At 32.1% G+C, this 21,037-nt stretch overlaps 3 protein-coding genes across 3 annotated transcripts; 1 reads left to right on the forward strand and 2 right to left on the reverse strand.

The window, feature by feature from the left end:
- The first annotated feature begins 816 nt into the window (after positions 1 to 816).
- Positions 817 to 2,210, forward strand: LOC115715585 (early nodulin-like protein 8). Its single transcript, XM_030644223.2, has 2 exons — positions 817 to 1,230; positions 1,607 to 2,210. The coding sequence occupies exons 1-2, from the start codon at positions 1,011 to 1,013 to the stop codon at positions 1,984 to 1,986; spliced, it is 600 nt and encodes a 199-aa protein (XP_030500083.2). The 5' UTR covers positions 817 to 1,010; the 3' UTR covers positions 1,987 to 2,210.
- Positions 2,211 to 6,603: 4,393 nt separating this feature from the next.
- Positions 6,604 to 10,908, reverse strand: LOC115716250 (N6-adenosine-methyltransferase MT-A70-like). The gene is made up of 7 exons (XM_030645009.2): positions 9,617 to 10,908; positions 8,701 to 8,799; positions 8,501 to 8,584; positions 8,035 to 8,390; positions 7,709 to 7,925; positions 7,512 to 7,591; positions 6,604 to 7,212 (listed from the first exon to the last, which is right to left on the reverse strand). Exons 1-7 carry the CDS (start codon positions 10,754 to 10,756, stop codon positions 6,915 to 6,917), a joined length of 2,274 nt encoding a protein of 757 aa, XP_030500869.2. The 5' UTR covers positions 10,757 to 10,908; the 3' UTR covers positions 6,604 to 6,914.
- A 1,485-nt stretch (positions 10,909 to 12,393) lies between these two features.
- Positions 12,394 to 19,095, reverse strand: LOC115717268 (oligopeptide transporter 7). Its single transcript, XM_030646237.2, has 7 exons — positions 18,874 to 19,095; positions 18,253 to 18,785; positions 18,056 to 18,153; positions 14,906 to 15,475; positions 13,594 to 13,849; positions 13,191 to 13,373; positions 12,394 to 13,112 (listed from the first exon to the last, which is right to left on the reverse strand). Exons 1-7 carry the CDS (start codon positions 18,908 to 18,910, stop codon positions 12,528 to 12,530), a joined length of 2,262 nt encoding a protein of 753 aa, XP_030502097.2. The 5' UTR covers positions 18,911 to 19,095; the 3' UTR covers positions 12,394 to 12,527.
- Positions 19,096 to 21,037: the final 1,942 nt, after the last annotated feature.

A 21,037-nucleotide genomic window follows, 5' to 3' on the forward strand; every position in this document is an offset into this window, starting at 1 on the left:
TCTCTCTCTCTCCGCCCACCCAAACCGCCGCCCACCCTCAACCATCATCACCCACCGACCGCCCCAGCCGTCCACGCAGCCCCAACCGACATACCGACTGGACTAAAGACTCAATTGGTGTGGCAACAAATCACCGGTGGCAATGTCTAAGGTAATTTTTTTTTTCAATTTTTTCATGTTGGTCGGGCAGATGCCGTCTGATGGCAGTCCAATTGCTGTCCGATAACATGAATATGTATAACATGAATTTTCTGTCAAAGGTGAGTTCGTGTTCTGTTTTTGAGAATCTCAAATCTGTAATCTGGGGCAAGGTCCGATGTAGGTCTGATAGGGTCCGATGGGATTAATGAATCTGCAAGTTTGCGAGGTAGGAGACGTTGATCCGATGGGGGGTCCGATATGGGGTCCGACGGGTCCGATTGTGTCTGATGAGGGGGGGTCCGATTGTGTATATGGGAGGTATTTTAGTGATATCATAAAAGTTGTCATATTCTACAAATATTAGTTATTATGAGTTTAGAAAAAAAAATATTTAAGCACATGTAAGCATAAAAAATTAAATTTCCCATTTAATAATATTGGAAAATTTTTAACAATTCAAAAAAATTTAAAATACATAATTTAGTACAAAGTAAAATTCAAGACAAAAATCTTTATTAGCTTAATAATCTTATATAAGAGATCACTATTTTTTTTAATTAAAATGAAAAATAAATCTTTGGATTGATTTATAAATTGTGTTTGACTTTGACATTTTAACTTATTAAAAGATCTCTAAAACTCAGCAAAGATAAAATCCAGCATAACTTGTCCCCTTAAAAGAAGGGTATTTAAGTAAAATTACCCTTTATGCCATCTGTCTATAGAAACAAAAGGCCATTAATTTAAGATTGCTAGTAGTGACTCTTTTAGTACTCCTCATACTTCTTTGAATCACTTCAAAATTTCATATTTCAGAGGAAAAAAGGGAAAAGAAAAAGGAAACCTTAAGGAAGCTTTGAGGAACAATAATGGCCATTTTTAGGACTTGTACTACTACTACTACTTGTCCTACATATCAACTCTTATTGGCTTCTCTTTTGCTCACATTATTATTTCAAGCTAATAAAGTCTTGTGTTCTAAGTACAAAGTTGGAGATTTAGATTCTTGGGGAATACCCACTTCAGCAAATCCACAAGTCTATGTCAAATGGTCAAAATACCACACTTTCAAGAATGGAGATTCTCTATGTAAGTTTTCTCTTTTTTCAACATTTTAACAAAAACCCATCTGAAAAATCACACTATTTTTCCCCATTATGATATTTGATCACTAAAAAATTTCATTTTTTTCCGTATAAATTTCTCTTATGCAACATTTTAACAAAAACCCATCTGGGAAATCACACTATTTTTCCCCATTATGATATTTGATCACAAAGACTTCATTTTTTTCATATAACTTTCTCTTTTTCAACATTTTAACAAAAACCCATCTGAGAAATCACACATTTTTTTCTATACAAGTTTCTCTTTTTCAACATTATAAAAAAACCCCATGTGTAAAATCACACTATTTCCCCCCATTATGATAGTTAATGACATAAAGATTTGATTTTTATTTCAGTGTTTTTGTACCCACCAAGTCAAGATTCAGTGATTCAAGTCAGCAAACAATCCTACAACAGCTGCAACCTTAAAGATCCAATTTTGTACATGGACAATGGAAATTCTTTGTTTAACATAACTTCAGAAGGAGAATACTTCTTTACAAGTGGAAAGCCTGGTCATTGTGAAAAGAAGCAAAAGCTTTACATTTTGGTTGGGAATGGCACTGCCACAGCATTCTCTCCCTCTTATGGTCCCTCTGCATCAGACTCTGCTGCACCTTCATATCAAACAGCCTTTGGCACCATCCCAGCTCCACCTTCTTCATCATCTTCATTGAGTTTTTCACTTTCCATGGCTGTTTGTATTGGATTTTTGGTACTTTGCAATATTTGGTAAAACCATATGAAAACTACACCCCTTATATTTCTGTTTTGGGTAATTTTGATATTGATATTGGTTTATGTGAAATTATTGGTTTTGTAATTCTTTATTGGGGATAAAAAGGAAAGATTTTGTATTTGTATTGACAAAGATTGAAGCTTGAATTGAGTTTTACAAAGTTGTTGTATAAAGTTTTGGAAATTTATGTATTAAACCCTTATACTTAAAGGGTTGTTATGTAGATTTTCTATAATTTTTTTAGGCTAATTATTTTTTTTTATCTATCGCATATATAAGTTGTAACATATTTAAGATTACTTGTAAATTTTTAAAAAAATTTAAATAATTTATAGTGCTGAAAAATAATTACTTTTAATATTATAAATTAATTTATTAAAATCTATATGTAATCTTAAATAATTATAGCGTACACAATTATTAAAATAAATTTAATTAAAAAATTCTCTTACATGCTGAAATAAATAAAACTTTTACTGAAATTTTGTTAAGAGTGCATTGTAAACTCATTCGTAAATTTTTACTTCCTTATCTAAAAAGACAAACACACATTTTAATGAAAGAAGTAAAATTTGACAAAACAAGAGAAAGTAAACAACACCCTTTTCTTTTGTTTTTGTAAATTTGTACCCTCATCATTTTGATATTGATATTTGTTTAAATGAAATTTTTATTGGGGAAAATGAAAGATTTTGTATGTCGATGCTATAAACTATTGAGAAAGAATGAAGCTTGAATGAAATGTTTTTGAGTTTAACAAAGTTGTATAAAGTTTACTTCTTTATCTCATTTTTGGTAATTTCTAAAAAGATAAACACACATTTTAATGTAAATGAACTAAAATTTGACAAATCAAGAGAAAGCAGAAATAATAGACATAGACACAAAGACCGGCAATTAAGGTGATAAAAGTGAGGGGCTTTGTTATTGAATTTGCCAGCTGGGTTTTGCATGTTGCTTCGACAGTGTCCCATGTTAGTGGGTCAGACATTATATATTTATTTATCAAAATGACAGATCTTCCAAGTTGAAATGTTTTGTGGCTAACTATGAGCTCAAAGAGAATAAAAGACAAAACAAGGCCATACTTGAGCATGTATGTTTTAGTTTCTCAATGTACACACTTGAAAAGAAAACAAAGAAAAGTGAAGGAAATTATAACTTTCCCAATAGCATAATAATATGAGTATGAGTGAGTAAATACCATTGGAAATTAGGCATGTCAAAAAGATCCATTTAGTTGGAGCGGGTTGGAGCTCCGACTCGACGAATCATCTCTGATCCGAAACATTCGGATACTTATTGGATCTTGGATCAGATCCGCTCCGCCCCGCCTTATTTTTTTCTGAATCGGATCTGATCCGACTCGATTTCAATTAATTTAAAAAAAAAAAGAAAAAAACTTAATTTAAGACTCGGATCCCTTGGGACCTGGACTCGGACTCGGACCCAGACTCGAAGCTACACCCGGACCGGGACCCGAGACCCAGACCCGAACCCGGACCCTAACCCTGACCCAGACCCGGACCCGGACCCGAACCCTGACGCGGGACCCAAACCCAAACTCGGACCCCGAACCCGAACCTGGACCCGGACCGAGACCGGGACCCGAGACCCCAGAACCCAAACCATGGACCCCAGAACCCGGGACCCGAGGCACCAGAACCCGGACCCTGGACCCCAAAACCCAGATCCAGACCTCGACCCGGACCCAGTCCCCGGACCCGGACCCGGACCCGAGACCCAGACCCAGGACCGGGGCCGGGACCCGGACCCAAACTCAAATCCAGACCCGGACCCGGACCCAGACCCGAACCCAGACCTCGGACCCGGACCCGGACTCGGACCCAGGACCCAGACCGGGACCTAGACCCGGGACCCGGGACCTGGACCTGGACCGGGACCGGGACCGGGACCTTGACCCGGACCCAGACCCGGGACCGCGACTCGAACCCGAACTCGGGACCCGGACCCAAACCCAGGACCCAGGACCCAACCCCGGAACTGGAACCGGGCCCGGGCCCGGGACCCCGGACCGAGACGCGGACCTGGAACCAGGACCCGGGACCCGGACGCATTGATATAAAATTAAAGTGGACATAAAATTATAAGATAATATTAAAATTCTCAAAAAAAAAAATAGTTAGGTCGGATCAGATTCGATCCGAATAAGTCGGTCGGATCAGATTCGATCTGAATTAGTCGGGTCGAATCTGAAACGATCTGAGTATCTGATCTAGCGAGACGGGGCAAGGCAGATCCTTACATGATCTGGATCAGGTCGGATCATAGCCGGATCAGATCCGACCCGACCCATTAACACTCCTATTGGAAATTTCTCGAGTAGTAAAGGGTTGTTTTGATTGATTTTTTAGTTAGTTTTTGGCATTTAAAAAAGATTTGGTCAATTTTTTTTACACGATCTCGTATGTTGTAGTTATTTAGCTTTATTTGTAAATTTTAAGAAAATTTTGAATGGTTTACAGTACTAAAAATTAGGTTTAAACAATTACTTACAATGCGTATGAGAAAAAATAATTGTGAGTGCAACAAAATATGTAAATTTTATGTTCAGCATTGTAAATTATTCAAATATTTTTGAAAATTTATAAGTGATCCCAAATAACTATAACATACAAGATTATGAAAAAAAAAATTACTAAAATTTTTTTTGTATGCCGAAATATATAGAAGATTTACCAAAACACCCTTTTAGGGGGTGCATAGTAGACTTACCCAATACCATTTTAGATGTTTTATAAACAATTATAAAATTTAGACTTTATATTTTGTTGATTAGAATTCAGACTTTGTATTTTTCAAGATAGGACAAAATAAAATTTAATGATAATTTATTTGTGAGGTGTTACATTTTAATTATCGAAAATTAGGCTTAAAATAATATCTTGTCTCATTTTGGATATGATATTTAGCCTTATAATTTTGTAATTTTTTTTAATAGAAGGTGAAAACTTTATTAATTTATAATAACCAAATCAACCATTATAGAAGAATGTACAACATTAAGAATATTGCTGACATTAAACATACAATCTGACCAAGAACAAGAACAAGAACCGCGAGCAAAACAATGAGCGGTTTTGTTAGCAGATCGCGTAACAAAAGAAACAAAAATATTAACCAGACAATCTAACAAACTTTTACAATCTAAAATCAATAGACCAAAAATAGATGCTAAAGATAAAGAACTTTGGATAGCTTGGACTACAACAAGTGAATTCGATTCAACGATGACATTCAACCACTTTTTCCACTTGATCCAACTTAAAGCCTCTTTGATACCAACAGCTTCTGCAACGGCTAGTTGAACATTTCCTTTTTCAGCCACCACATCACTGTACCACTATCAGAAATGTGATATTTTTACTATTTCGATTAAAATGATTGTTAGTGCTTGAAAACTACTTTTTCTCTCAATGTGTCCAATAGAAAAGTGATGCACAACGGTCTTGGCTTCCTTCATGTGAAATTTCACTTTTTTTTCGAGATGTATAGAGTGAGATTTTAAGATAACACTAACAAGTGTAAGAGTAAGGAAAAAACTTGTTAAAATTTATCTTGAAAAAAAGAATATTTTCAATTTTTAAATTAGGGGGTCATTTTAATTAAATTTAACGAAAAACCAATCTTTACATTGACATCTTAGTAGTACAAATTCATTGTGACTAGTAGGAAAAAATATTTCGAAATAGGTCTAGGTCACATTCTACAAAGGGGTACCACTACCATAAATATCTGATTTTTAATATTTTGATTAAAATTATTGTTAGTGCTTGCAAACTACTTTTCTGCTCAGCATGTTCAATAGAAAAATGATGCACAACGGTCTTGGCTTTGTCCCTGTAAAATTTCAAAAAAATTCGAGATGTGTAGGTTGAGCTTTTAAGAGAACACTAATGAGTATATGAGTAAGGAAAAAACTTGTTAAACATTTTACTGAAAAGAAAAATATTTTCAATTTTTGAATGATGAGGCTATTTTAACCAAATTTAATGTCAAACTAATAATATTCTGAAATGGCTTCGGGCCACATTTCACAAATGGGTACTACTATTAAAAACTAGAAATGACCTTTACACACGATCCAATAAAATAGAGGTCTTAAACCCTTAAAAATAGACGAGATCTTGACAAAATTTAATAGAAATTGTATGTACCGTCATTTGTAAAAATTACGCCATCCACATTTACTTTGATTGTATTAGTTTCGGGTTTAGACCAATGCTCTCCCTACTGTGCATTTCAGGAGGCTGCAGCAAGGGCTCAAAAATATGAGTTTGAACATAACTCCATTGAGCAAGGTCTGAACGTGCACTAACAACAATTTCAGCAGCTGTCCCAACTTAACCGTTCCATAATAACTCATTTCAAGCTTTCCAAAGGGACCAAGCGATCATTTTAAACCCTCCTCTACTAAACCCGACCGCCCTCTGGGAAGAAGACTCAAACCAACGGCTGAAATCCGTGCCAATGGTTGCTGCAGAATTCAAACCAGAACCAACAAGATTGTGCAAAACACAGCCCAAGGGAACTGGAACATGTTCTTGTAAATTTTATTTCAACCTTTTTGAATGAGAGGGTGGGAAAAGACAATTGTGGAGCAAAGGGATTAACAGCAGCAATAAATAATCAAAATCTTTTACATCATTTTAACCAAAAATATGGTATTACATATCAGGCCTAATCTAATAACAACTCTTATACAATTAATTTGTTAATATTCCCTTTTCTTCTTTCTCTTCATGAATAAATTAATATAACAACTTGAAACAAATGTAATGATATTGATAAGGTTCTCCTTCAAGCTCTCAAGAAATTGACCATAAAAAACTGGACAATGTTGATTTTCTTCTCTGTATGAAAAGGCATAGCTGATGATGCAACATTGAATTTAGTGGTTTACTTCAGCTAGTCATTTCAACATCCACACCCATTGGCTTACTATCTTCGGAAGCAGCAGCCGCAGCATAGGGTGCTGCGGGAGCTGCAGGCTCTGTAAATTGAGCAGGGGTTGGCTTTGGCTGCTCTGTTGGGGAAAATGGACTCCTCATAGGAGCTGCATTGGAGTCAATATCCATAGTCGAAGCTCTTGGTGGAGAAGAAGGCTGAACTTCCACCTCGGGATAGGCAGCCTTAAACCTTGCTCGCAGGCCTTCATCGACTAGGCGTACTCCTTGCAACTGATTCCCGAGCGACATCCACCTGATGAAAGATGATAATTAAGGAAACGTCATTAAGCCAAAGAAACGCATAGGAGAATGAGTAGTCCTCAATGTATTCGCCCTACTTGATTGTTTAAACTCGAGGTTTCATGAAGCTACAGGCTACACAGAATTAGATAAATTTAGACTGCCTAACAAGTATGTATTATAAATTTAGATAAGTTCGTCTCTTCAAGCTATGCGGGTGATCAAGAAAATCATTGCATAGGTTTGCAGCAAAACGAAAAAGGGACTTAAAGATATTCATGTAAGAAGTGTAAAAGTGAGACAAAATATTACCCTGAATGAGTATTGTGCATGCGAGCAAATAATTCGAGCTTTCTCGTCCTTGGACTTATTCGCTCCAGCAGAGGATACATCTGCACGAATACACAAGAGATAACTCAACTTACATTAAAGTAAACCTGAATAAGAACATAAATAAGATTATATATCTATACTTCAAAGCTTCTAAGGTGTATTTATGTTCTACTAACCTCATCTGGCTTACGACTTGTCTCTCTAACCTCTGCAACGATAACATCAGTATCAATATTCCTGTTAACTATTGGATCTCCCTTGATTCCAACGAGGCAATGCTCCTTGCTATGATTCAGCCAATGACCAGTTCTCCCTGTTCTAATAATTCGCTGGAGTTGATTAGTCTTTACCCAAATAATCTCCTCGACACGCTTGTATCCCCAGAGATCCAAACTGAAGAAGTATAAAGATATTCAGATTCTTCTGATAAATAAGCACCAAAAGGATTGCCAAAAGAGTTTATAAACCAATTGATTAAATGATAAAACATGGTTAATCATACCATTCGCGCCCAAGCTCCATTGCACGCCCGGTGACCCAAAGAAAAATCAGACCATCAGTTTGTAGTGCAGGAACATTAAGATTTCGCATTTCATCATCAGCCATAGTCCCATATGGTAGTTCCATATGAATATCCCATGGTGGGTCTGCCATAATAACTCCAAATTGTCCTAAAATGTCCATTCTGAAGTTACGAATGTCACAATTGATCCATTGCGGTTCACCAAGCTCCACTTGTGAACAATATTCTGCACGCTGAGGCTTTAACGGTTTGGAAGGTGCAAGAACTGAAGCGCCCATTATCATGGGTGACACATCTGGTGTTGGATCGAGCTCATAATGAACATACTTGCACGTCTATAAATTGAAAGACGGTCATTACTCCACATAGAGATCATAACATCAATAATGATAACCAATACATAACCGGGTGAAATTGATCACAAAAGAAGTAAAAAATTATATACCTTCATGTGACGGCAAGTATCCAAGAAAGAACAATCTCCTAAATTGATGTCGGTATGTGGAGCAATTATTCGTCGAAAATGAACCTAAAAAGAAGTTTTTCAAAAAAACAATACTAAGAAAGGACATTTACTGAATATAAACGAATAACTCATTCTCGGAGGGTTGCTAACAATAATGGCACACTGTATGGCTCACTAACCTTCTCACATGCCACAAAGGAACCACATTGTCGTCGACAGTCTTCTTTTGTTAGGGATGAGCAGTACTCTTTAAGTTGGGAACCACCTTTAGTTTTGAACTGAATACAATAAGAGCATTAGTGTAAAATTTAAAGAAAACTTTAAACAGGAGAACCGAAATAAACTATAAAAATGTCTGAAATCATAAGAAAAACACAAAGGAAGCACATTCAAGAGATCAAACTTGGTTTTTTACAAACATTAGCAAAATCTCAATAACTTTAACTAGTAACAGAAAATTTGAAAGTTACATCAGTTCTCATGTCCAACAATATCATAACAAGGCATCAGTGATTTCCAATTGTTAAGGTAAGTTTGAATATGCTAAGCAAGATCAAAAAAGTTAAGATGCATCATCCAAGTACCTTTTACATGGACTTGAGTACTCTTCACTTACTTATCTAGCTCTCTTGACTATCAAAGCAAAGCCAAAAATACAAAGGCTAATTTAATTAGGATTTGTCTGCCCCAACTTTGACATTTGGTACCCCCAAACTTCACAGTTAAAAATTCCCTCGAATTATTGAGATTGTTGAATTTGAGAACTTTCCGTTCAATTTTACTTAAGGGTGTCTAACGTGGAAAAAAGTTCAGAAAACACGATTTGGTACATGAACAATTGCCTACATTAAGCATATGTCAGTAAAACTAAACGGAATTGCACGGAAATCCTTAAATCTTTCAATAATAGATGTTCATGAGTCAATTTGGTACATGTCAAAGTTCCGGCGAGATAAAAAATCATAATTAGCCTATTTTGTATATACAATTACTTCTATCAGTCACACTATACAACACATAAATATGCATGCTTCCAAATCAAACTAAAGTCTTTCTCCACAATATGCCAATACAAGAGGCTACAAAAGAACAAACCTTAGCAGCAACAGCAGTTTCCTTAGCAGTAGGCCGATGAATAAGGTCCAAAAGCTCCTCACCAGTTTTAGATTTCTGCAATTCTTTAAAAGACTTTTTATTCAAAAGTGCCTCAAGATCCTTCAAATCATCATCTTCACTCCTAAGTCCCTTCTGTGGCATTCCATTAGAGCCAGAAGCATTAGGACCCAATGGAGGTCTATGAAATGGAGGAACACTCATTCTAGGCACTCCCATCATCCCCATAAGTCTAGGAGGACCACCACCACCACCCCTAGGACCCATCATTCCTCCCGGACCACCCCCGGGAAACATCGGGGGAAACCCGGATAAATGTGGATCATTTGGGGCCATCCACATGTCTGGCATTGGTCTCCCAAAAACTCCACCACTAACATCAACCATCTGATTCCCATTCCCATTCCCATCAACCGAATTCGATTCGGGTGGCTGGTACTGGCAACTCTCAGGCAATTCCTTCAATAACCGAGTTCTATCAATAGCCAAAACCATAACCCTAGATTTCCCACTAACAACAAACTCCTCCAATTCAACCCCACCATTCTCCTCAGCCATTGATCTCAGAGCCATTTCCACAGCAAGTATAGCCCCAGACTCACCTCCCAACTCACGCAACGCCGCCTTCTCCGACGGCGTAGCAGACTGGTCATTCTCCAATTTTCTCAACACAGTCGAAGAATCAATTGGGGAAAAAGGAACCCTTTCAATCAAACAAACCGCCACCATCGAACGAACCACAGACAACGGACTACCGCTCTCATCAATGGGGCTACTGCTGCTAAACTTCTCGTTCTCCGAATTCGAACCCAAAGGGGGTTTATTATTATTAGGGTTTTGGGTCTTGGAAACAGGGCGAGTTGATTCGAGGGTTTTTCTGGGGTTTGGTTTAGGTTGAGGGAGTTGAGGAGTGGGAATAAAGGGACGATTTTCGAATAAAGATACAACCTTTAGAGAAAGATCAATGGTGGAAACAATGTTGGGTTGGATATGAGCTTGAAGAGATGAGAGAAGCTCGAGATGAGTGGCGTGGTGGGTGTTTATGCGAGTTTCTAAGGTTTGACGGAGTTCTTTAATGGTGGGTAGAGCGTTTTCGTCGTTTCCATCGGATTGGGTTTCCATTACTGGTCTCTCTGATCTGATCAAGCTCACTCTGTTTTTTTTTTTTTTTTCAGTTTGAAAGTTCAAAGGTTGTACTTTTATGTGTTCTTGATATGAGTTCGATAAACTGGGAATCAGTAACCAAACCCAAACCTAAAGGCTAAGTATGCTAAGGTGACGTTTGGTAACATTTTTATTTTCTAATTTTTTAATCACGTAAAATTTTTGTTTTTAAAAATTTTGGAAGCGTTTGGTAACACTTTTTTAATTAGTTTTTTGTTTTTAAAAGTAGAAAAGTGAATTTTTTTTTTTTTTAAAAATATGTTCTATAAAACTGTTTTTACTTTTCAATTTTATAATTAGAAATCAAAATATTAAAAACAAAAAAAATTACTTTCAATATTTTTTTAAACAATTTTTTTTTCTTAATCAATCTTTTAGATTACGACCAGACCCGGACCCAAATCCCCTCCCCACAGCCCGACTTTTAACTTAAACCCGAATCCGACCCCGGACCTAAACCCGACTTAAATAAAATCAAAAAATAAAAATAAAAATGAATTTTACAAAACACACTTTTATTTTCTGTTTTTAAAATTGAAAAACAAAAGTGGTTACAGAATATATTTTTGTTTTTCAAAAATAAATTTTTTAAAAACAAAAATACGTTCGGTAACCATTTTTGTTTTTCAATTTTAAAAACAGAAAATACAAGTGTGTTCTGTAAAATTTATTTTCATTTTTATTTTTAGATTTTATTTACGTCGGGTCTAGGTTCGGGGTCAGATTTGTGTTCAAGTCAGAGGGCGGGTTCAACGCCAGGACCGTGGGGGGATTTGAGTCCAGGTCATGATCGAATTCCAAGATATTGATTAAGAAAAAAAAAGTGTTTAAAAAAGTATTGAAAGTGATTTTTTTTGTTTTTAAAATTTTGATTCTCAATTAAAAAATTAAAAAGTAAAAACAGTTTTATAGAACATGTTTTTGAAAAATATTTTCAATTTTTCAATTTTAAAAACAGAAAACTGATTAAAAAAGTGTTACCAAACGGCACTTAAATTTTTTCACTAAATTTTGAGATATAATAAATTATACCAATTATTGACATGTAAGATTTAAAGATATTTACAAAAATGGAAATTTAGAAGGCATTCGATACATATTAAAATTTGAGTGACACCATTTGGTATATAGATAATCAACACATTAACAAAATTGAAGAGAACAAAATCCTTACTCCAATAATTTTAATAATTTTAGAGAATTTTTTACTATTTAAAAAGTTTAGGGCATGATTTTATACACGTTAAAATTCAAAAATTCAAAGATCAAAAAACATAATTAATTTTTTATTTATTTAATATTAGTAAATGAAAAGATATTTGATTTAATATTTACTTCACACTCGTATATATTAATTATTAAGGATATATATATAAATTTATTTAATTTAAATCGCTAACGAGAATTTTGAAAACTGTGATTGAACCATAGAATTGTAAATAGTTCAAAATAATTAAACCATTGACAACATATTTAGTTTGGTTTAAATTAGTTGAAATTTAAAACTATAAATTGCAAATTATATGGACAACCATATTATTTATACATAAAAAAAAAATATGCATATTTACACAAAACTCAAAAGTCAAAACATCTTGAATTAAAAAAGAATTCAAAATAAAAGATTTTCCTTCCATGTTAATTTACATAACAAATCTTTGATGATATTTACACATTCTTTGTGAATTTCTTCCATCTAAATAATTCTTCAATTATAAACCGGACAACCTTAAATAACAACACTTTTAGCAGTGGGACAAGAAGCTAAGGGACAACCATCGAGGTCATTTCCCCACCAATTGAGGCTAACATCCTCCAATCCTAAGCTAAAATACAAGAGCACACCCATGAAGGCTAACCCGGCATCAAGCGCGCCAGATAGAACATAGTTATGTCGACGCCACCACTCAGGTTTGTACCTATACACAACAAAGCCAGATAAAAATCCTGCAAGAATCCAAGTGGTGTAGTTCACTGCCGTAGCGGGTGGCATCATGCCCGTGGCACCTATCAGCACGGGCATGTTGATGAGCCTAATCCACTCTTGTTGTGGGAAAGCCTTAGTTGCAAACCAAACTAGTATTGGAGCAATTGCTCCCCCAAGAAAAAACCAATTTACAGCCTCATATGTCCCCAAATTACCAAAAATTCTACGTGGACCGATCAATCCCCAGATGACAGATGCATCGTAGAACACAGTGTCTGATGGACATGTCCAAAGAGATGATGTGTCTTGACATATGTCAGGGATGGTCTCAAGCAACCACCAAGCTGTGCCCAAGTAGACGAAAGCCGCTATGAGTGTTCCAACTACCTAAAAACACACGAAAACATGTCAAGATTTTGAATTCGAAGCAATGAAAGAAGAAAGAAAGAAATCAAGAAAAATGACCTGAGCCATGAACATTGTTCTTGGAGGGATTTTCATGTAGTGACCAAGCTTGAAATCTTGTAGAAAACTAATGGCTTGTGTCATACTTATGTATCCATAAACCTTGAAACACATGTTAGCAACAGGGTAACCCGGATAGATATACCCAATTATGTACTCCGTTATGATGTTCAATCCTGGAGCCTAAAATTGAAAAAAAAAAATAAAAATTATTCATATCATAATTAGAATACGAAAATTACTTTCAAGCTTCTCAAACTCTAAAAACCCTTTTAACAGAAGTCAAATTTAGTAACTTTCTTAAGAAGAATTTCTTAAAAAGCTAAAAGCATAAATAATTAGAAACTCAGCCAAACATGACGATAATAAAATTAAGTCGCTAGATTTTTCAACTTTTTCTTACCTGATTCGTGATGGCGGTAATGATACCGATGGGAAGAGTGAAGAAAAATGCAATAGCACAAGCTAATAGAACACCCCACCAAGGCAATTGAAGTTGGTCATTGTAGTATTCACAAGCAAAAACAGTTGCTGCAATGTTTACTAAAAGAATGACTATAAACCACCACTCAGGCACTTGTTTATACTTTGCCATGAGTTTAGTGTGTATGTCCATTTCTTTATCTGCAAAACTTGATTTGCTTTGCTTCCATATATCCCTGCATATTCACACATCTAAATTTTAGTTTTAAGAAAAGTAGATGTTGAGTGAATGAGTGTGTTTAGAAAGTTATTTGTTATGAATATTAAAATGAGAATATTGTGTGCAAAATGTATATAAAAGAAGACAAATTTATCAAACACCTTTTATAATAGTCTTCTTTTACACTATAACATCAATCTAATGTTTTTCTTCTTTTATTTTTTAAAAAATAAATAAATAATAAAAAATGAAATTCTAATTTGAATTTTTAAAAACCTTGTTTGAATTATCAACAACCTGTTCTGAAATGTTATTTTACAAAATATAACATAAAAATATATTGTTATAAAAGAGTTGATTTTTAATCGTAACTCTTAAAATATTTACTTATGTTGTCAATCATTAAGTTAAGTATGGCACTCTATCAATGATATTTTAATCTTTACTAATTGAAAACTATTGGATCAACCCTACTATAAATCTACAGGCATGAACAAAATATATACTCTAAACGAGATAACATATGCTGCGACACTTTATAATAATGATAGGGACTGATAATAAAGTTTGTCTTGATGTACTTTAACTTTTAATAATTGAAACCGTTTAATCAATTTAACTACTAAGATATAATTACATAAGATACTATTGTTTGTAAAACAATTACATTTTTACGTTTAAAGATTTTTTTTTTTTTTTATATTTTTACGGTTTTTTATAAAAACAACACGAAAACACTAAGAAAACTACATGAAAGTAACACCAAAACAAAACTAAAAAATAACATACAAATAACAAAAAATCAACAATAAATTAACAAGAGTACAATATAACAAGACCGTATTTTCTGTAAATAAAATCAAAAAATTAAAAAATATTTAAAATTCCATAAAACTGTATTTTTATATTTTTTTTGTTATTTTTGTGTATTTGTGAAATAATTCCAACTATTAATCTATCATAAATAAGCGAAATATACACCCTAACAAGACAAAATATGCTCCTATACTTTATTATTATATAGTAACATAGAGACTAGTAGTAAAAATGAGGTGTTAAAATTTAGGGTTACCTTCCATGAAAAAGAGCAACATGAACAATTGTAGCTGTAAGAGCTGCAAAGCCAACACCATAAGTCATAGCAAAAAAAGTTGTAATATAGAGTGGACCTTCTTTCTCATAAGCACTCAAATCAAGGTGAAATTTTGAGTCAATGATGGCTGTGATGTTGTATTTCTGACCGTCTGATCTGAATAAACTGTCTGAAAATATTGGAAATGTTTTGGCTTTGTACACATTAAGCCAATAACACAATGGAGTCAATATATACATGACCAAAAAAAAACCAGCTGCTACATTAGCTGTGGCAAACCATGGGCTTGCTAATGGGCTTCCAAGGTAAGATGAGATTGTGGACCAGTCAAGCCCAAAAGTACCAATACCAAGCCCGTATAGACCTGAGCCCAGTTGTTGGGCCAAGATTGAGTTTGGAAATATCCAACATATCCAAGAGAGTGATGTCAGCATTTCGAAGAGGTAACCTGGGAACACATAGTAAGCAAAGCTGCATATGAAGGCAATTATAAAGAACTGTGTACGTGTCACTCCTCCATTGGTTCTTTTTTCCTTCTCGTGTAAGGCTCTGCATCATACAATTTATTCGAAAATAAATAAATAAATAGTAGAAAACAAATGGAGTGTGATTAATTTTAGAAAAAATAATTTGTTGAAAATAAATAAATAAATAAATAAATAATTTTAATTTTTGACGGTAATAATACTAAATTTATATTCTTAAAATTTTTATAAGTAGGTTAAATATTAAATTATTATCTACGTATTATTTTTTTATTAGTATATTTAAATTAAGTTTTAAATAAAAATAAATATTTAATAACCTAAATCAATTAGGGACTGTCATGCAGGTATTGAGTTGATACTTAATACGAAATTTTAAAAATATAACTTAAGTATTATTACCGTAAAAAATAAATTTTTGTAATTAAAAATTAAATTTAAGTATTTGTAGCTCACACCTCACAATAAATTTGTAAACAATTCTAAATATATAGTTTATATTATTGAAAGTAAAGTTAATTATATATTAGTTGCTTAATTACTATATATATATATAAGAAAAATAGTAGTGAGTGTTTAAAATATTTAAATATTATTTTTTGTACTATAAATTATTTTATTTTTTTAAAAAAAATATTTACAAATAATCTTATATAATTGCAACTTACGTAACTATAATAAAAATCATACTAAAAAACTCTCCTAAATAACATTTTAAAAAGGTCAACGATAAACTTACCCAATCTCATAAAACTTGAGTTTGTAGGAGTAGGAGTAATGTGATGATCATCTTCACTTTTTGTTTTTAAAAATTTTTTTTACTATTCACTAATCACTATATTAATGGGAAAATTGTAATTAATTAAGGAAGATGTGTCCCCACACTAATTTCTTTTTTTTTTTAAAAAAAAAAAAAACAATGTGTGCCAATAATTATTTCAATTAATTGCATTGAATTTTATGATGTCGACCTTTTACATGGTCAACCAAATAATTAACAATTACGTACTATACCTACAGAATCTACTTTTCAAAATTATAGATATTTTGGTATTAAAAAAAAAAAAAAATTAATCTAATATTCTTTTATATATAATTATGTATGTTTTACAGTTATTTATTTAAGATTATTTATAATTTTTAAAAATTTTCGAACAATTTATAGTATTAAAAATAAAATTTATTACTCGTATATAAATTTTATTTTCGATATTACAATAATTTTTTAAAAATTTATAAGTGATATTAAATAATTATTACGTACACTAATATTAAAAAATTATACTAAAAAAATTCTTATTGAAACAAATAGGGATTTATTGAAGTAACCCTCGTAAAATAAAATCATGTAGATTCTATTCTAAAAAATAAAAATCATATTATTAATGCATGAAATATTTTAGGTTAGATATTTATTGTATAGTACATGCAAGTTGCATCAACATAAATAGCCATACCGTATATATAGATTTTTTTTTATGTGATTAACAAACAAAAACGTGTATATCATTAATTATTTCTTGTACCAATTAAACAACTCATCATTATTTGGACATATATTATTATATCGTAACTCACCAACTAATTATTTAATATAAAAAAAATATATATTTATTTTTTTTAAAAAAAAAAAATCAACGTGCACTTCACACAAAATGATCAAAATAATAATTTCATTATTGCATAGAAGAAGAAGAATACAAAATACATAAATAAGCCATGTTGATGTGTTAATATCTCTTAAGAGAAATGCTAAAAGGCATAAGTGGTGCTAAGCACCCTCCTACGTGTTAATATCGTTAGTCTAATTAAGTATTAAGTCCCATATAATTTAATATAATAGTTTTTAAATAATATCGCTAGCCAATTGCTAAGCGACACGTCGTAAGAGTGCTAGGCACTACTGGTGCCCAATAACAATATTCATCTCTTAATACAATTTGTGGGATCAAATTAAAATATTTATTATAATGAAAGAAGAGGTTATTATAACTAATTATATATATCACTTCAAATAATAATTCATTTATTCTTTTTTATTATTATTTTAAACTTTTAAGCTATAATACAATAAAGATACAATAATATATATTGAAATTTTTGAGATAATTATTACAACTAATTATTTCCTTCACATAAGACTAAAAATATTATAATTTATTACTTCAAAGTTCAAAGTTTATTCTTATTATAATTTGTTTTTTTTAAAAAAAATTTGGACTACATAAAAGTTATAGAAATATTTTTAGTATCAATAATTAACTATTTTATATTAATTAAGACAATTTATTGTTGATTAGTAGGATATTAATTAATTAATTTTAGTTACAGATAAATACAGTTTAATTTTTAATAATAATAATATCAAAATATATTTTAGAAATTTTCATAGATACTTATTCACATGTTATTTTTTATTAATATATTTAAATTAATTTTTAATTAAAAATTTAATAACATGAACTAATTATAAACTACTACCTGACAATTTACTTGACACTTAACGGTCAAGTATTTACAGAAATTCTAAAATTATAATTCAAGTATTATTACTATTAAAAATTAAATTTAAATATTTACTTACAAATAAAAAATAAATTAAATATTTACGTCATAAATTACTCTCGACTAAATATATAATTACCTGAAGAGTGAAACTTGAACCAAATTTGATGGCCACCACATGGCTGCTGGCTCCACCAAATACCTTCTATAAATCCCAGCCCAACCAAACCCCAATACCTACCATTCAATTTCATTTTTTTTAATTTAATTAAATATAAAAAAATAAAAATAAATTATAATATTTGAAATTAATTAATTATTAATACTATTACTTACTTGAGTAGTTAAGATGACAATTAATGACACAAAAAAAGTAATGTGTTGTTTGAAGAAAATCTTAACCACCGTAACTATATGGATAGCATAGACGGTGCCGGCGCCGGAGTTGGCGAAAATCGTGATGAGCACGTGCTCTTTCACGTTAAAAGGTCCCGGATTGAGTGTAAATTCCCACCTAGTTCCGGTCAAGAATGTGCGGCGAGTGAGCTTAGATGCCATGAGCTGGCCGAGCGGGACGACCGCGATTTGGGCTGAGATGGCGGTTATGGAAAGAGGCTCTTTTCGGTACCAAAAGAATTGGTTGAGAAATGAGAGGAGAGCACAAGAAAGTGTTCCTAAGAACCACATTCTAAAAGTCAACACCGGCATGGTGGGATCGTCTGTGGTTGGCACCGTTAGAGCTACCTGCTCTACCGGTGAGTTCGTCTCTTCCTCTTTCTCCTCCTCATCTGAAACGACTATTGTTTTGGAGGAGGAGAACGAGGATGAACTTGTTGGGCCATGTTCTTCGTCTTTTTTGGGCTTGAGAACTGGCCCAATAAAAAAATTTATGTTAGTTATGTTTTTTTAGTATGAAAAAGAATTGAAGAAGAATATGAATAATTATAATTAACTTACTGAATGGGGTTGTGATTTCAGAAGAGGATTCATCCATGGCGATATATGTTGTGAGTCTTTCTTTTTTTCTCTCTCTCTATATGTTTAATATATATGTATATATAGAGAGAAATATGGTGATTGTAATTTATGGAGAGAGAGAAAGAGAGAGTTGGTATGATTTTTTTTTGGGTGTGGGAAAGAATATAAGGTAGGAAAAATATGTAGTGTTGGATTTAAAAAATAAATTTTAAGAAATGGATTTTGTTATATATACTACATCAATAATTCAAGAGGTCTTTAGAGCAAATAATACATAATAATTCCAATAGATTAAATAATAATAATAATAATCTTTAAAAGCAAAAAAACAAATGTAGGACATAATAATAAATATATAGTAAATATCATTATGGGATATTAATGTGTCTAGTATTATTTTGAGGTGGTAAATATTAAACGGTACCAATGGAATCGATTTAAAAAAGACCTAAAGTTAGGGATTTCTTAATGTTGATACTTTCTGTTTCGTCGAGCCCTGGGCTTGTGGTCCTCCTTTGAGTGTGGGTTCAATTGGATGAATCTGTCAAGTCAAGGTCAACGTACGTAGCAGCAAGGAAGGTGCATCGCCTATTTCTCGTTCTCGCTCGGGAGCCAAAACGAACACGCCTGCTACCTCCTCAACACGACATTTGGCAGGCAACACTCTAAGCGAAGAAAGAAAGGCATGGAGTATGAATTTCCATTACAAGAAAATCATAATCAAGAGGTCCTTTATAATTACAAATCGACAGGTATGTTTATTCCGGTCTCAATACAATTAGGTTCATAATAAAATTTTGATATGAAAAAAAATTACTTTTAAATTTTTTAAAAAATAAATAGAAATTTCATTAATAAGTAAACCAAACATAATTTATTAAATATGATATAAATCCTAATATCTCCTTCAACTAAATAACCTATAAACTCCCAACAATAAAGCATCAAGATATTAGGAAGGAAACTAGACTTTCATCCCGGGTGAATGTGTGTCAAATCCCACCAATCAATGACAATCAATTAAAAATTTTCAAATAAAAATTAAATAAAAATACCCAATTTATTCAAAATATAATAAAGAAGAAAAACACGACAAACCATGTTCAAAACATATTTAGTAAATATATGAAAATTGTATATTAGAAAAATGTATTCTAACATAAATTTTATGTTATAATTTTTCTGCATATATGATTTATTTTTTTATCTTTAAAAAATAATTAGAAAAAATTAATTTAATTTTACTCATATTTTTAATCATCAATTTATTTTTAGTTTAATGATTTTCTAAAAATATATACATAAAAAAAAAAAGTATGTTTTAAATAACACCCGCAACACTAATTATAAGGTAATAGTACAAATATTTGTGTCATCATTATTTATCGTGTGTAACAAAAACTCACATAAAAATCACTTTACAATATTGTGAATAGTTTGATAATCATTTTTAATGATCTAAAAAATTCAAGGAATATACTAATACATAAATTATAGTTTGAGAGACAAAAACGCTGATACTAGTTTTAGATATATAAAACATGTAGATTACACAATTCTCTATCCCACCTCTAATGAGGCATACACAAGGATAGAATGATAGTAAGGACTCGAATAATTATTAGAAGAGTGTTAATTATTATTTCTTAATCAATTTTTATGTCTGAAATTACATACTAAAATATATTTTAATTTTTTTTTTCATAGTAGTATCTGTTATAGTTACAATATTATTCTTGTAAATTTTTTAAAAATTTTAAATAGTTTACACTACCGAAAATAAAGTTCTTGATATTTCAGTTTACCATACTTGTTTAAAAAATTTCAAACTTTTGGCACGGTAAACTATTTGAAAAATTTTAAAAATTTTAAAAATTTATAGGGATGATGTTAACACTATAATGAACATTGTCATGAAAGAAATTAAATAAAAAATATTTCGACATGTATTTTCGAACATTGAGGTTGACTAATAGATAATAAAAAATTAACATAGCACTCCTTTAATAATTAATAAGGATGAGAACAGAAGAACACTCCCCGCTTATTATCGACCCGTTTTACATCCTTACATCCAACATGAAAGTTCTTTTTTGGAAAACTTATAAAAATATTGGAATTTGGGTTAACTTTTACAAAAATA

This window comes from Cannabis sativa, chromosome 5, assembly GCF_029168945.1.
Source record: "Cannabis sativa cultivar Pink pepper isolate KNU-18-1 chromosome 5, ASM2916894v1, whole genome shotgun sequence".
In the NCBI taxonomy this organism is placed as follows: domain Eukaryota; kingdom Viridiplantae; phylum Streptophyta; class Magnoliopsida; order Rosales; family Cannabaceae; genus Cannabis; species Cannabis sativa.